We start from the raw sequence: 17125 nt of genomic DNA, 5'->3' as shown, positions 1-17125 counted from the left end.
GAACTACTGTGACTTTAGTCCTGGTCCCCGAATGCAATGCTTGGTTTTAGTGGCAAACAGTTTTATTCCCTAACTCTCTTGAGCATTCCTCTTCTTCTTTCCTAGAAATGCCAAAACTGGCTAGCATAGAGGAGATTAAAAGAGATTCAGAATCTTGAAAGTGACAGCATTCCCCAGTCCGTAGTGCTCTGACAACCACACTGCGGCCAGACAATGGATTCCCACACTGCTCTACCTCAGTGTGGACACTAAAGGGTGGTGTTTGTACTTCTTGTGTAATTCCTGATAGAATTCCCTGTGTAAAGGCGTTCTAACAGCACTGTACACTCCCTGCTGTGCAAGAAAGACTGTCATCTCTCTCTGCTTACCTGTGGTAATTTTTATACTGGAATCCTTACTCATGTTCCCCAGTTGGACAATGACATGGTATTTCCCTCCAGGCTCCAACTTGTTCAGAGTGTATTCCACAGTACTGTTGCAGGATTTTACTTTGTAGCTTCTGTCGCTCTTTCTTATTAGATCTTTAACTGCAATTGCATATAACTGGACAAGAAAAAGACATTTTAATGGTAATCAAAAATGTTGCATTTTTTTATTCCTTGTAGGTCAATGATGGTTGACATAACATATCTGTGGCTGTGACCCATAGCAACAACATTTTGAGCCCCAAAGTCTGACTCTCCTCTTTAGGAAGACTTTGGGTGACTAGATCCAACCTTATAACAAGTATTCACTCCCAGAATTGTGCATAAAATTATCAGTTCAATCCAAAAAATACTCTAGAGAAAGCCACATTTATTGTGGCATCAGCAGGTAGATAGGAACAGGCAAGAAAAACCCAAACTCACTGTTCAACTTCTGTATCTCCACTACTGTTAACAGTGTCGAGATGTTGTCAGAGGAAATAATGAATGGAAATGGTCAAAGGACATAAAACTTTACTTACTCTCTCCCAGGCTGCTTCTTACATATATGGAGGAAAGGGGAAAATAAAGGGACAAGTAGTAAGTACAAGAAACTCAATCATCAGAAAGAAGTTGAGAGTCAAGAAGTATCTTAGCAATCAAGTGTTAAGTACCACATGAGCTGGGATGTGGGCAGGGCAGAGAGGATGGAGGTAAAAGCAGCCTGGGGCAGGAGTTTTTCTAGAATCAATGCTTCTTTTTAGATCAGGGGCCAGTAAACTTTTTTTTAAGGGTGCACATAGTAAATATTTTAGGCTTTGAAAGCCAGATCAACTCTGCCATTTGGAGCATGAAAGCATCCATAGATAATATGTAAATGAATGGATATAGTTTCATTCTAATAATATTCTATTTACAAAGACAGAAGACAGCCAGATTTGGCCTGCAGGCCTTTGTTTGCCAATCCATTTTGTAAGGTCAGAGAATGAAATGTGAGAAGGCAGAGAAGAAAAAGGAACCAAAATAGCTGTCAGAAATAATAGAGAAGTGACAACAAAGAAGTGGTACCCATAAGGACCCCATCTTTGGCCAGAGAGAAAGGGGAAACCCTGTGCTGAGCTACAACCACCAGGCCTATGGTTCTTGCCCCAATACAAGGCCCCTTCCCCTACAAAAACCATACTATAAATAAGCAAGGGCGCCAGGACAACCGGCCCACTCACTAAGTCCTCGTCAGGAGAATCATAGGGGGATTCCCACTTGATGACAGCTGAGGTTTTGCCTGTGTGAACTGCATGCAGGTGCCGGGGTGGGAGCCTGCTGTCCGGGATCATCCGCACCACCACGTAGTCGGAGGATGGCCCTTGGTAAGGTACTACCACACGAACCTGAAACAAATACCATGTGGGCTCATTCAGACTTCACAAAATCATTTTTTCAACAAAATAGTGACACATGCACACGAATAAAATTCAGTCAGTACAAAAAGATGTAAAATGTAAAATAATTCCCCACCTACCCCACAGGTCTAATTAATTTTTCCATAGGTAACAGTTACCACTGGTAACAGTTTTCATACTTCCCTCCAGAAATGTCCTAAGTATATATAAGTATAGAAATCCATATGTGTGTATGTAGATACATACATACATATATATGTTACATATATGTATGCATGTGTACATATATATGTGTGTGTCATATATATGTATGCATGTGTGTATATGTAGGTTATTTTTCTTAAAAAAATTTTATACAAATAAGAAAACGTTATGCATATTATTACGTTCTTCCCTTCTTTCACTTAATAATACAGCTCAGATTTTTTCGTATAACTACGTTTAGAGTTGTTATATTTCTTTCGGATGGTTGTCCTGCATTCCATTGCAAGGATAAGCTACGCTATTTTTAACCACCCCTCTTTTGATAGACATTCGTATCAAATCTTTTGCTATCACAAGCAATAGTATATCCAACACTTCTTCCTATATATCTTACCACATGTGTAAAAGTATATAGGCTAAATTCCTAGAAGTAGAATCAGACAAAAGCTTTTATGCATTCCTATGACACATCTGCCAGGTTCTCAGTCCTCCACAATGGAGCCACAGTTGGTATGGCTGTTTAATCTGTGTTTCAAGCAAGAACTTGATGCTTGTGCATTTGAGAAACTACCCTCCCATCACTCACAGGAATCCTGGAATCCATGCCTCCAGTACCCCAGGTCTCAGCAAGGAGCTCAGGAACTAAGACATCTCTTAAAAAGAGAAACTCCTCTGGCCTCTGTGGTCTGGGACACTTACCAGAAACAAATACTGCTCATCCCTACTGACAATGACTGTTTTGTTGTGGAGTGAAGTCATCAAGCTCTTTGGGTTGTGATAGAGGTCAAGAAAGGACGTAGCATAGAAGATACCATAAACCTGATAAAAGGAGAGAACAGAAAAGGACATAAGCTCAGTGACAAGTGACCTCATTCTTTTGAAATCCCTGATTTCAGACCCTTGGAACCACTTCAAAAATGCTCAGAGGAGTCTTCATTTAACATTTATTTTATCCGCTCATTTACAGAGAAGGCACATGGGCCAGGCACTGTACTTGCACCTACGAAGGTAAATATAGTGTAGTCTCTTGTCCTCAAAGAGCTTGTGTTTGAGGAGAGATAGGCAGAGAAGGAAAACAGACACGATTACAAATAACAAGTTGCAAACATAGAATGATAGATGCTAGACTGTATGATGAGCCAGGGAAAAGAGGGGGATTCCCAAAAGGGGGTGACACTCTACCAGTGTGAAGCAGGGGCATGAGTTGCTGAGCGGATGTGCCAAGTTGGGTAGGAAGCTGTGCAAGTCTGTGGTGGAAGCGTATGGAGCAGGGACAGTGGTCATCCCGGCTGACTTACCACATTCTTGGGGCCAGTCCAGGTACATTCCACTGCAGTCTGATTAATGGCCTTGGCTTTGAGGCTAGGAGCAAGTGGGTGGACTCCTTTGGTCATGACATGCTCAAATGCCAAAGGACTATCCCCTAAGTCAGTCTTGGCCCAGGCAGAAATCTCATATGATGTATGAGCTGTCAGATTGCCAACTGTAAAACCAAGGACAAGGAGATGTCAGGAGGGAGCTAGAGGTGTTAATCAAGAATTTATGTCCTGAGATGCACATCATTTTTTTTTTTTTAATTTAAGTGCTCAATTTAAGTGAGTCACACATGTTGGATTTTCATATTTTACAGAATCATTCGGTGTTATTCAATAACGACTACTCTAAATAACAAACTTCGATCCAATTATCCTATGAAGCCAGAGAGGGATCAAAAAATTTGTGCAACCAGGCAGTCTATCAGTGTTTGTCAGAGTAGAAAAAACTGTACATAATGTGATTGCCCAGTGACGGGGAAATAGTTAAAAAATATACATTGGATCAACTTTATGTGCATTCCATGAACTATTATGCAGCCACTAAAAGTTATTTCCAAGAATATTTAATAAGACTAGAAAATTCTCAAAATTTTATGTTAACTAAAAAGGCAAAATACAAAACTGTATATATTATTCTGATTTTATAAAAAATATATAAAAGATCAATGAAGAGAAAAAAATATTAATTAAGAAGATATCAAAATTTAAAAGTGGTTTTCCTGGGAAGTGAAGTTATACGAAATTTAAAATTCTCATTATACTTTATTTTCTAAATGACAGAGACACTGTAATAAACATGTGCCTCTTTTCTAATTAGGTGGAAATGTTATTAAAAAGTAAAAGAGAAGTGAACATAGGATATCTAAGAGTACAGCCTTTGGAACCAGAATGACTTGGGTTCAAGGCCTGACTCTACACTTTTTAGTTGTATTACCAAGGGTAAAGCATTTAAACCTTCTCAGTCCTTGTTTGTAAGATAGAGAAAAATAACAGCACTTTTTGCAGCTGGCTATTAGAAGATTAAAAAGAAAACACTTGAATAGTACTTGGCGTGATGCCTGGCACAGAGCTAGCCCTTAAGTATTTCAGGCAATAGTTAATAAGCCTTTTGTTCTCGATTCTGCCAATTTCTATTGGTGTGACACTGAGGCAACGAGATCACAAGCTCCGGAATTAGAAAGATGTGGGTTCCAATCCTCGTTCTGCCACCTTCTGATAGAATCTCTGAACCTTGTTTTCTCATCTCTAAAATGAACATATTCCACAGATTTACTATTGGCACTATGTAAAACAATACACTCAGCATGCCTAGGTAAATGCCTGCACATAGTAAGTACTCAGTGTTATTTCTACTCTTGTACAACCTCCTTGGGTGGCCTTCAGTTTCTACACACCCACACACAAAGATAATAGAGCACCCATTAGGAACAAAACATGATTGAAAGTACTTTGCAATCGGGCTAGATGGGGAAAGAAAGAGAAGCTCCCATGTCATTCTCAATATTCACAGGCAGCCTTTGCCACTGAAGGTTTGTCTTGGAAATAAATTAAAATCCTTCCTTGAGCCCATCAGATATGAGAATTTTAATTGAGACTCAGTATTTGCACAGATATAAGAGAGTTTAGACCATTTCCTTCTTTCCTCACTTCCTTTCTTCCTTCTTTAGCTTAGTTTGTTTGTCTATTCATTCAACAAATAGTTACTGACCACCAATTATGCATCAGGCCCTTGTATTAGCAGAGGAGGAGTGAACCAGGCCAGACAAGAAAGACAGGTAACTAAATCTAGAAACCCTTTCTTTTAGAATGCAAAAATCATTTGTGTAGGGTTAATCTGCCTTCTTCCCAGGGTTTTTTTTGTTGTTGTTGTTGTTGTTCTTTTTTTTAAGTCTCTAATTTACGTTAAGAGCCATCAGGTTAAAAGGGGGTTTGAGGAACTATCAACTGGATCCCTTACCTGAAGTCAGTAGTCATTTATAGTATCCTCATTCTGTCCACCCAGAATGGCAGCCAGAGGAGACCCCACACACTTTTCCTGGGCACCTGCCACACAAGCTATGCTGCCAGGAAAGCATCTGTCTAGCCTTACTCCATTCTGCTCACACACCAACCAGCTCCAAGGTGTTACCTTTATGTGACAATATGCTCCCTCGGAAGTTCAAAGTTCTCTTCTCTTGTTTGTGAGTGTCAAATGCCCAAAAGAGGTTCACCACATAGCCATTCACCTGCCAAGAACCAAGAAACGTGTCACGCAAACAGTATAATCATAGACCACACCAAACACAAAAGGTACTCCTTTTCTATAGTTTATCTAGGTATCTTGTTTCTTATAATAGACAGGTTGCTTCTTTTGATCTTTCAAATAGTTCAATTTGTGCTATCATTGAATATTTAGTTGTTCTCCACCTACTTCTAAAAACAAACTTGAGACCTTTATAAAATGTAGATTCAATGAAACAAAAAATTAATATAGAATAAAAGGACAAGAACCGATTCATAAAGGCAGAAGAAGGAAAAATTGAAAAGATAATTAGGTTGTGACAATTCAAGATAAATCTTAGTTCAGTGAAGTCTAAGAGGTCAACAATACAAAGGGGGCTTGGTTAGATCTCATTGTCTAACAGAAGCAAATATATTCATGTATCAGGAAAGACTACCTTTTCTAAGATGAGCTCACAGAAGAATTTGATCTAAAGATCTTTAAATACAAAACAAACAAAATAAAAGATTAGATAGACAAGGTCTACATAAGGCCATTTCTTGCATCGACTGTCTCTGACACCAAATTCTAGTTCAGTAAATGGCACAAGGACTCTGAAGTTTCTTTGTCCTGCTACAACTTCAAAGACAGGGAGGGATGTGAAGAGACGGACAAGAAAGAATGCTATGGAAGGTGGATCTCAACTTGAGAACACAGATAACTATGGTGAAGCTGGCTATGCAGATGGGCCGAGCGGATGTGCTGGTGGTGTTGGTAGAGGAAGATATTGGCTGGATGTTAAGTGGATATGTTTCCAAGTATCTGACTCTCATAAGACTCTTCCACTGTGGGAGCCTCTGCATTAGTGCTTAGCATCAGGAAATCCAATAAAGCTGAAAATTACAGGGCATACATATTCTGTTAACACCAACTCCTTATTTGCACTGTAGCTGTGAACCATTTAATTATATGGTAAAAAAAAAAAAAAAAAAGGCACCAGGCTGAGGCAGAATAATTACATGTGAAGACTCAAGTTATTCTTCATGAGAAAAGGAACCCGACCTAGTTGTGGTATTTTAGCTTTGCTAGACCATGTCATTCATTTTTCTTAATCTTACTGGACTCTGCTGTATCAGTTCCCACACAAAGTGAAGTCCCATCCAACTGCTAGTTTGAAATTTCAACATTACCTTGATGTCACTATCCATGGTCAGGGTGAAACTCAGAGAATTTTCACTATAGCTGTCAATATGGATATCTGGTGGTGGGATCACTAAAAACAAAAGGGAATTCAAAAAGAGAAACCACATGATGAAAAGTGAGGAAGGCAGGACTTAGTTTTCAACACAACAGACAAAGCGATCTTTCAGTAGAGGAAGAAAGGGCATTTCTTTGGCTGTTTTTAACTCGTCTATCTCTTTTACCACTGTTTTCCTGAAGCTGAGTTTGGGTCCACAGTTGCCTGGTGAACACATAGCTATCTTGGCTCAGTCAGCTATCCTGGCAATTAGGACGAGCAATGAAGTTCTATTATGTAAATGCCGCCAAAACAACCATTTCAATCTGGTTCTGAAAGGTACAGAGATCACAGCGAGTGTCACCTTTATTGGCACTAACAAAGACCCAGGAGCCTCAGTCCTTTTGGAAGGATGACAGCAGGATAAATAGTAAGTCATAAATTATAAATGTATTGTGGCATAATGAAAAGAACATAGCCTCTGGAGTCTGGCAAACTTGAGTTCAAATTCCTATTCAGACATTAACAATTACGTAACCTGGGGCAAGTTACTTATCCTCATTGAGCCTGAAAATTATGATCTACACTTCAGAGCTGGGGAAATTCACTAAAATAAAGTATGTAAAGTGCCTAGCACTCAACTAATGTTCTCTTTCTCTCCCTTTCCAGTAATGTCCCATCTATGACAGATTAAAGAACCAGTAAGCCACCAGTATTCTTAAAAAGACCAGAGCTTAAGCTGAGAGCTGGCGGGCCGGGATGGGGGGTGCGGGTGGGGGGAGGGTAGGAAAGGAGAGAATGGCAGAGAGAAAAGACCCCTCTCAGTTCAAGTGATGAACATCATGTTATCCTTTTGAAGGTCTGTCCACAAGAAAGTTGCTAGTGCTTTGCTAGGCAAAAACTAAAAGGGCTTGATGGGATAGATAATATTTAAATGGCAACTTGTATATTAAACTCTCAGAACCTATACCTCTTCTACAGATAAGGCAAGAGAGACTCAAAGGAATGGATAAGATTAGGTGGCAAAAGAGATATGTCAAAATCCAGAAGTTTGTCCAGATGATCAACCATGTAATAATAAAACTGAGCTTGAGGAAAATGCAGTAACCAGGAGATTCAGGATATTAGGAGTTTCAGGCAGTCAACTCAGAGCAAAATAGCACAAGTGGTGCTATAAAGCTGAGCTAAATTATAATCGTGCGACTGGGGACAAGTCACAATCCTCTCCAAACCCGTTTCCTCTGCTACAGAATGATCAAAAGAACACTTGAGGGACTGATAAGGATTAAAAGAGATCAATTCATGTAAAACAACAAGCATAGTGCTTACTCCACAAGAAGTGCTGGATAAACCGTGGGCTTTCTCATTGTTATTATTAATCCACTACATTCACTAATTAATTTGGTCCTTCTGGTTGATGCCACTGCTGCTTTTGTCCTTCATCTTCTTATGTTATTATGATGTGAGGTCACAGATGTTTCAAAACAATCAGCACATAGTTGCCTCTTACATATACGCTAACCAAAATGCACTCTAAGGTTCATCAAAATCATATAAAAGAATTTTAAGAGAAGTAACTATCCACTGAAATTTTCAAATGCAGGTGTGACTTGTGTCTAGGAGTTCAAGGTACATATTTTTTTGTTGACTTTCCAAAGTCCCTTCTTTTCAGTTTGAACAGTCAGTATATTTTGAACCTGATTTTGCAGAAGAAAATGATCCCATAATAAAAACTCTAAGGTAGTATGAATTTGGCACACTTTTTCTAATCCCTATAAACACCCTGCTCCAAAGACTGACAGGATTTACTGAATTTGGCTGCCCCTCGCCCTGATTCAATGACCTTAAATTTCAAAGGCAACCAGTGACCCTTTACAACCCAAGCCTATTTCTCACAGACTGAGATTAAAGTAATATACACAATCACATTCCCTGCGACACTCTGACTTTAATACTCACAAGTTCAGAAACGAAAGCCCCAAGTACCAAGTCTAAGATCAAGAAAATCACTCAGGCAGTTGAGTTGTCTGTCTCTCAAAATGTGCTAGAGCCTTCATTTAATTGCTTCAATTCACTCATTCATCAACTATTGCATTGGTTCCTACTCAGTGCCAGTGAGAGCAGAGGAAACCAGACAAGATCTCTGTCCTCATGAGGCACACACACCAGATGACAAACCAGCCACCCAGTGTCTGTAAGCACGTGTCTCAGCCCAGGAAAGCAGGGTAGTACAGTGGTTAAGGGCACAGGCTTTGGAGTCAGGCGAATCAGTTTCCTGTCAGCTCTGTCAATTACTGTGTGGCAAGTAACATAACCTCTTTCCAGTTCTTTATCTGTTTATAGTGGTTCTGAGGGTTCAATTAGATGAGTTGATGTATGCAAAGCAGAGAGCACTCCAAAGTGCCCCGAACTTGGCAGCAATCAGCCACTACTCATATCAGCTCTAGTGCTAGAAACCACCACCTACACAATGTGTGTCAGTGCCACTGGCAGAAGGAACAAGCATCAGCATGGCACTCTATTTAAAACACCATAAATGAACATTACAAAACCATCTTTATCTTTAGTGAAGGAAAAGACACCTTCTATTTTGTATATTTGCATGAGCACAGAGGGTCGGGCCTGATGGCCATTGGAAATCCCTTGCATTATAAGAAATGCTTAGTTCTAGGAAGAGGAATATATTCAACAGTCATCCAAAAATACTGTATCTACAGCACTGTGGAGACAGGCATAGAAGCAAATGTGTTGGGGGAAGGAGACTGTGTGAATCTTTCTAATCTATGCTTCTCCATTTTCCAGTCACACTGAAAGCTACTTCCACAGGGTTGCTCTCTTCTCTAAATCTGCAAACGCTGGGATCATTTACCTTTTCCTTTTATGGTGGTAATGGATTTAGAATCGCTCCAGTTTCCTATTCCACGACTAGTCACCGCAGCCACCTTTTCAAATCAGAGTGTGAATTAGTATAAAATAAAGGCAATGTACCATAGAGCAAGAATTCCGAGAGAGCTAAAGGGGTGAGACTTTGGCAATGAGGTTGGAAAAAAGTGTCAGCAGAGGGATCCAGGATATTCAGAGGCTAAAGCAACTGAAATAAGAGAGGGAAAGAGGCAATACAAAAGAACCTGGGGTAAAGGAAATGGGGCCAGTGCTGAGATTATGAAATGTCTGCTGACTGATGAATGTCAAGGTCTTCCTAAAGGGCAGGTGTGTGTGTGTGTGTGTGTGTGTGTGTGTGTGTAGAGGCCACATGCTGTCCACATATTAATCCTATACACAGATAAGCATATACGCATATATGAAAAAGAGTACTGAGAAAATTATCAGTGTAAGGGAGTCTGTGTATGTACTTAATTATCTCAAAAAACATGTTCTGCACAAAATCTCTTTTCTGCTAAAGATATTGGTAATATATTTCTTATATAAGAACGCCACAGTATCAACTTAGAAATGCCACTTATAGCTCTGTATCACCTTGCAGCAACAGATAAGCAGAAAAGAGGTAGGTGCAAAAGTATAAGAGCTGGAAAGTTAGCAGAATATCTGAGTTAAAGGCAGGTAAAGTGGCATTGCCATAAATTCTTGGTTATCTGAAGGAAGTCTGATTTTAACTTCTCTGTAACAGAGGTTTAAGAAACAAGTAGAAACAACAACTCCCCAGGGCAAGGGGTTGGGTATTTAGCAGGCTGCTAATAAGCATCTCATAAAGGTAAGCAGAGAGTTCTTGAGAAACAGCACCCATCTCCCCATGTTCGAAGACTGAGCCAAGGGCTGAAATGGATGCTAAAACTCACTCTGACAGTGTATTGAGCGCTGACCAATAAGTTCTTTATTTCTGTAAAGTTACTAGCAGCCCTCTGGGAGGCCCATATCCTGGAACCACTCCTGCTGTATTCTACCTAAAGTGAGAAGGAAAAGATTTTAGTAAAAGGTAGCCAAAGGTCTGGGGAATCTTAACACCTTCCAAGGAGGCCAGAGGAAGGTGAAGGGGTGAATGCAAAATCTTCTAATCTTCATTATTTACAAGGTTATACCAAATCAGGTCTAGTTATGCAGAACAATTTCTGCTTTAACAGACCCAGAAATCTCCTAAGTGCCCCAACCCACATGGCCAACTCCTAGAAGATACTTACAATGTACTCTCGAATGAGGCCATGGGAGTGGAGGGGAGGAGTCCAGTGGCCTACAACCACACCTTCTATTTCCTTGTGGAGTGATAGCTGGAGATTTCGAGGGGCATCTGGCACTAGAAAAGAGTCAATTGGGGTTAAAACACACCTGCATACTGGTTAACTAGAGGAATTTCCTTGAGGTTAAAATAATGATAAGAAAGAATATAGAGCTGGCATTGTGATCTATCAACTAGAAAAGGCTGTTAGCTTGGTCTTCACATTTCAAGAAACATTTCACCTCTTCCAGAATGCAAGCTGTGCTGTCCATACATCAGATCATGCCTCAGTCGAGTCTTACATAGATTTGTAGCCCACAAGAGCTACAGGATGGAATTACTTGGGCAGGCTGAGTCACCACTGGCCCTGGACCTCTAATGCTGAGATCTTAATTGTTAAGGACAGCACTTGCTGCCTAGACTTCTCATACAACAAAACAGAGTACCATGGGTATAATTATAAAGGAAGAAGACTTATTTTCTAACAGCACAGAACTTCTAAGTCCAAATGAATAGAATTGCCTTCCAAGCAGACTCTTTAATGATTTTAGTGCAGGCACGTTCAAGCCATTTCTGGGTCTTGTCTTATGTGACTGCTTTCAGAGCCAGATTAGAAGCCACACATGAAAACCAGTTACAATATTGTCTAGTCAAACTTTATTTTTTTCTGTAGAGAGCATTTATCCACAGAAAATGAATGTTATGAGTTGAGCTGTATGACCTTTGTCCCCTGCCAAATTTGTATGTTATAGTTGTAACTCACAGTACCACAGAATGTGACTGTACTTGGAGATAGTGTCTTTAAAGAAGTAATTGAGTTAAAATAAGGTTGTTGGGGTGGGCCCTAACCCAATATGACTGATGTCCCTATAAGAAGAATTTAGGACACAGACACACACTCAGAGGGAAGACTATGTGAAGACACAGGAGGTAGACAGCCATCTATAAGCCAAGGAGAAAGACCTACCCTACAGACACCTTAATCTCAGACTCCCTGTCTCCAAGACTGTGAGAAACAAATTTCTGTTGTTTAAGCTGACCAGTCCATGAAACTTTGTTATGGCCACCCTAGCAAACTAATATAATGAGAATTCATCAAAAATCAGTGTGACCTACGAGCTCTTTAAGGGCAGTAACTGTGTCTTATTTATCTCCAAATCTCCAATATCTACATTAATACCTGAGCAATAATGAGTGTCCAGCTAATATCTGTAGAAAGAAAATCAATGAATAGGATATTTCAAAGATAATTCCATAGTGTTGAGAGTTTAGCTGAGTTACTCTATGGTCTTGCTGCTTTGGTATCCATTTCATTTGTCCAAGCAGCCTCCAGGGGTCCTTAAACTGACACGAGCCCCTCATACAAGTACATATGCTGGACAGCAGCCTGCAGCATCACAAGCAAATATAAGTTCCTGATATGATCTCCCCAACAGCTCTTGTGCTCAGCAGTCTCCCCTATCTTCCAGGGCCTTCCCATCATGAACCCCTCAGGGAAGACCCCAGCAAAGCTTACCAAAACTCTCTCTCTTTCATTTGGATTCAACCAATCCAGGCTTAGCTTGGGAACCTCAAAGCACTTTACCCAAGGACTCTAATAAAGGTCCTCCTGCTCCTTCTGCCTGTACCCTGCCTTGACCTCCTGAGTGACCCCTTGAGGAAAGCATGTACCTCCTCCGGGACCTGGGATTAGGGAATTTCTCCATTTTAACTTCCCCTGTGGATTTCTGTAGATTATTCAACACCCAGGGCTCTACTTAACAAACGTTAATTTAATAAAGACAACATATAGGTTCTGACAGCAGTTTCAAATGAAGAATCCCCAAAAGTATGGGAATAGGGACTCTCTTGAACACGTTTTGGTAAATATCATAAAAACTTAGCGATAATACTTCTGACTTGCCTCATATTTTAACGATGGTGAGCTCATAAGTACCAAGTACTAGGAAATACCTAAAACGGAAGGTAGAGACAGAGACTAAAGCAACACAAAGAAGGCAATGGCGGACAGAATCTTAAACCACCCTGTTAAGGTACAAGAACATTATGTGACATAATTAAGGAGAATAAATGTTCAAAAACTTAGGCAAGACCATAAAACTTAGCCACAATACTTCTGTTCATATGAGGCACATGTGATTATGTTCCCAACAGTCCTAAGCATCATTGGGAAACTCAGAAAATTCCACATAAGGTCTTATACATGCCATAAAAATAAACTGTAACACTTACATCCTTCTGGAGTCCTCAGAGTCACAAAGTCGTTGGTATTGTGTACCTTGCTCAGACACTGGACCTGGACTTTCACCTGATATGTGGTATCGGGCTTTAAGACTTTTAATACCATGTTTGTTTTATTGCTGTGGCTCTCCAGACTCTTCCATATGCTCTCTCCAACCACCCTAACCAACAGAAGAAAGATACAGTCCTATCAAAGCAGCAGGAGATAGCTGAAATATCTGACTCTTAATAAACAGCCATTCCATGCACACCACAAGAGTTTACAGAACATCCAGTGAAAATGAAGACATCATTTCTCCCATGGCAAATAGGGACCCACCTGTAGTAGACATTATATACACAAGAAGCAGAAGGCATTTTCTTGGGCCGCATCCAGGTCAAAGTTACATCCCCAGAGAAGTCAGCTGTCCACTGAAGATTCTGTACTTTGTATACAGTTAATTCATCTAGAGAGATAAAGGGAGAAAAGGGAAAGAAGGTGATATCTTACAAATTCTTAGATTTCAGAGGTTCTTTCATTTTTAGTAAATCTACCATGATCTAGACTGTAGGGCCACAATCATTATCTTAAAAGACACCCGAGAAAACAGAATGGAAACCTTCCCATATGACCTTTCCCAGGGTCTCCTCAATTTCCAGTCATATTTTTCTTTGCATTTCTTCTCCTTGGCTGTACTCGTTTAAGGTTGTTTCTTAATACTCAATGCTATAAGTACAAGGCCATTGTCACAGCAGGATCTATTATCACTACAAACTAATGTTTGTGCCACCCCCACCCCCCAATTCACATGCTGAAACGTAACCCCCAATATAATGGCATTAGGAGATGGGGCCTTTTGGGAGGTGATTAGGTCATGCAGTTGGAGCTCTCATGAATGAGATTAGTGTCCTCATAAAAGAGATCCTAGAGAACTCCCTCACAGCTCCCATCATGTGAGAACACAGTGAGAAGACAGCTGTCTAAGAATCAGGAAGTAGGACTTCACCAGACACTGAACCTGCTGGTGATGTGATCTTGGACTTTCCAGCCTCCAGAACTGCGGAATAAGTTTCTGTTGTTTATAAGTCATCCAGTCTGTGGTACTCTGTTGTAGCAGCCAAAAAGGACAAAGACAATTTCTAAATGCATTCTAGACAGGACTGCATTTATCCCATCACAAAGCCCGAGGCTCCGTGAGCGCAACAGTGCATCGACATAAGGTGGGAAGTCCACGGAATACCAGTCTTAGATCAGTGTTTCTCAAACAGGGATGAGATTAGCTGGAAGCTCTATCAGAGGTGGGACAAGTCTTACCTTATTTCATACTCCAAAATAGGACAAAAATCTTTCATTTTCAAACTGAGAAAAATCTCAGAAAGGTTCTCTCTAGAAGTCCACACAGGAGGGCCCAGGATAAGCACTGAGGTAAATGAGGGAGTGAGAACCCAGCACTTACCACTGCAGGCCTGCTCGTCACTCTCATCAGAGCAGTCTAGGAAGCCGTCACAGCGTTCAGAGAGCAGGATGCAGGTCTCACTGTCCTCACACTTGAACTCTCTGCTCATACAGGTCAAAGTGCTATGTGTGGCTGAAACACAGAGAAGGGGCCATGTTGTACTAAAGGTTTATCATGTTTGGGAAAAGTGGTTTGCATTCTATGAACTAATCAGCTTCTGCTTCATAATATGCCTCTGGAATGATGAGAGGTGACTCCATGTAGGCACTGTGATACTCTTCATTGGAATCTGCCTTCATGACAAGCAAGAGTCATGAAAGAATCTAACAAACTAGAATTTAAATTCTGGCTCTAAGAGAGTTTGAGTAAACTGCTTAATGGTACCCACGTTCAGTTCTCGTTTGTAAAACTGGGGTGATAATTTCATCACTATTGTGTCTACAAGGATCCAGTGAAATCAAGCACCTGGAATAGTGCCTGGCTGATAGCAGGCATCAACAAATTGTAGCTATAACCCTATAGTGCTACTAATTATTCTGTTACTGTATTAGTTTGCAGAATGATACTTTGATTTCTGGCTTGAGTAATACTAATAATAAGATGAATCACAATATTAGAAGGCATGCCCACTTTATGTAATATTTTAATTCTTTAGGTTTCAAAGTATTTTACCAGAAAATGAAATATCACAAATACAGAGCATTGGTAAATTAAGAGTTATACAACTGTATTGCTATAAACCATAATTTGATGTTCTTTCCATTTCTGTAAGTAGAATTAAACTGCATGAGGCTCTAAAAAGCAAGCAATGGCAATATAATTGCAAATTATAAAAAGAGAAAAAAAGAAAATGGCCATAGAAACCAAATCTACTGACCCAGGAGGGTCTAGGTCAGGCCCACGTACAGGTACTGAGGCCTTCTTTATACAGATTCAGGAGAGGCTGTAATAGTGAAGAGGGTCTAAAATTCCTCTTGCTTTTCCAAGTCAAAGATGTCCGTATTCTAATCCCTGGAACATGTTAAATGTCATCTTGCATGGCAAAAGGGACTTTGTAGGTGTGATTAAGTTAAAGACCCTGACATAGGAAGTTTATCCTGAATTATCCCAGTAGGCCCAATCTAATCGCTTAGGTCCTTAAAAACAGATGCCATTTCCTGGCTGTGGTCACAGAGGAAGATGTGAAGACAGAAGCGGCATCAGAAAGATGGATTGCTGCTGGCTTTGAAAATAGAAGAAGGGGGTCTCTAGAAGCTAGAATAAGCAAGGATAGAGATTTTCCCATGGAGCATCCAGAGGAACCAGCCCTGCCCACTTCTTGGTTTTAGTCAGTAAGACCTGTGCCTGATTACTGACCTAGAAAAGTGTAAGAAAATAAATGTGTGTTGCTTTAATATTAGGTTTGTATTGATTGTTACAGTGGTCATAGAAAACTAACATAGGCTCAAACCTCTGTATTTGCCCAGATCTTACATCTTCCTTGGTTTTCTGGGTTTATACTATAATTTCTCTATTGGGACTCAAGACTGAACCCCTCCTAGCTCTTGCTCCCCACCTCATGCAAATATACATACAATATTCAACACAATGAGTATATCAATACTAAAAGAAATTATCAAAGAGACCACTAAACCACTGTACTAATCTGAGAGTAGTGAATCTATAACTATAATTCTTGACAGATCCTTAGGATGAGCCCTAAACACACATTGAAGCAGAAATATGGAGCTGAGCATGTGCAACATTTACAAGCTCCACAGAGATTCATCAGAATTGGCCAGGGTTGAGAACTTCTGTTCTAGAACAAGAACAGGTAATTCTGTTTTCTATCTCAAGCACTGTATCCGCTTCTGAAAAGCACACTCTGAGATATAGGTAGAAAAAGTACACACTGTTCACATCAGAGCACCAGAATGGTCAAGAGGATAAAGGGTTCAGGGATATTTTCCTAGAGATGAAAAGATACAGGAGTTGGGGGTAGGAATGGAATGCTACAACAATTGTCCTTAACTGATGAGTTTTCACGTGAAAGAAAAATTAAGGCTTTTTTGCATGTCTCTAGAGTGGAGGTACAGACTTCAGTTAAATATATATTTTTAGGGAACTCTCTAATATACTAATTCTCAATGGGAAATGGAAAATTGCAAAACCACTTGTGAGGCTTTTTACAAATTATAATCCCCCATCTCCTGGAAAATTATTGTATCATAGAGCTGGTATATGCTGAGCTGAAATTGGTTTACCTTGGGGAAGTAGGAAGGAGGGCTCTGTTACAGATAAAACTGAATTAGAGTATTTAGAAAAGGTTTGAGAACCACTAGTGTAACAGTCTCAGAAGCCCACGATGAAATTCATCCATCTTTCTACCCATCCTTAACTAAGCAACATTCTTATGAATAAGGCAGATTTAAAACAGCCTAAAGAAACTTATTTAAAGAATACCAATTAATGAATTAATCTCACCCAGGAGGAAGGTCCTATTCCAGTTCCTTTTTGTTAATTATTTTCAATGTTCA

The 17125-nt window shown here is 40.0% G+C and overlaps 1 protein-coding gene across 3 annotated transcripts in view; it reads right to left on the bottom strand.

Moving 5' to 3' along the window:
- Positions 1–17125, bottom strand: part of SORL1 (sortilin related receptor 1) — a 153249-nt gene that overhangs the window by 11229 nt on the left and 124895 nt on the right. For all 3 annotated transcript variants that reach the window (XM_039874716.1, XM_039874715.1, XM_039874717.1), the window contains 12 exons: positions 14610–14741; positions 13493–13619; positions 13165–13334; positions 10898–11010; positions 10559–10663; positions 9631–9703; positions 6715–6797; positions 5453–5549; positions 3307–3491; positions 2708–2827; positions 1628–1792; positions 369–543 (listed from right to left, as the gene is read on the bottom strand). In XM_039874716.1, the coding sequence (XP_039730650.1) occupies positions 369–543; positions 1628–1792; positions 2708–2827; positions 3307–3491; positions 5453–5549; positions 6715–6797; positions 9631–9703; positions 10559–10663; positions 10898–11010; positions 13165–13334; positions 13493–13619; positions 14610–14741 (1545 nt within the window). The remainder of the gene's footprint in view (positions 1–368; positions 544–1627; positions 1793–2707; positions 2828–3306; positions 3492–5452; positions 5550–6714; positions 6798–9630; positions 9704–10558; positions 10664–10897; positions 11011–13164; positions 13335–13492; positions 13620–14609; positions 14742–17125) is intronic.

The sequence above is a fragment of the Pteropus medius genome, unplaced genomic scaffold (genome assembly GCF_902729225.1).
Source record: "Pteropus medius unplaced genomic scaffold, Ma_sr-lr_union100, whole genome shotgun sequence".
NCBI lineage: Eukaryota > Metazoa > Chordata > Mammalia > Chiroptera > Pteropodidae > Pteropus > Pteropus medius.
Note: the sequence above shows the minus strand (reverse complement) of the source record. Positions and strands in the feature narration are given on the sequence as shown.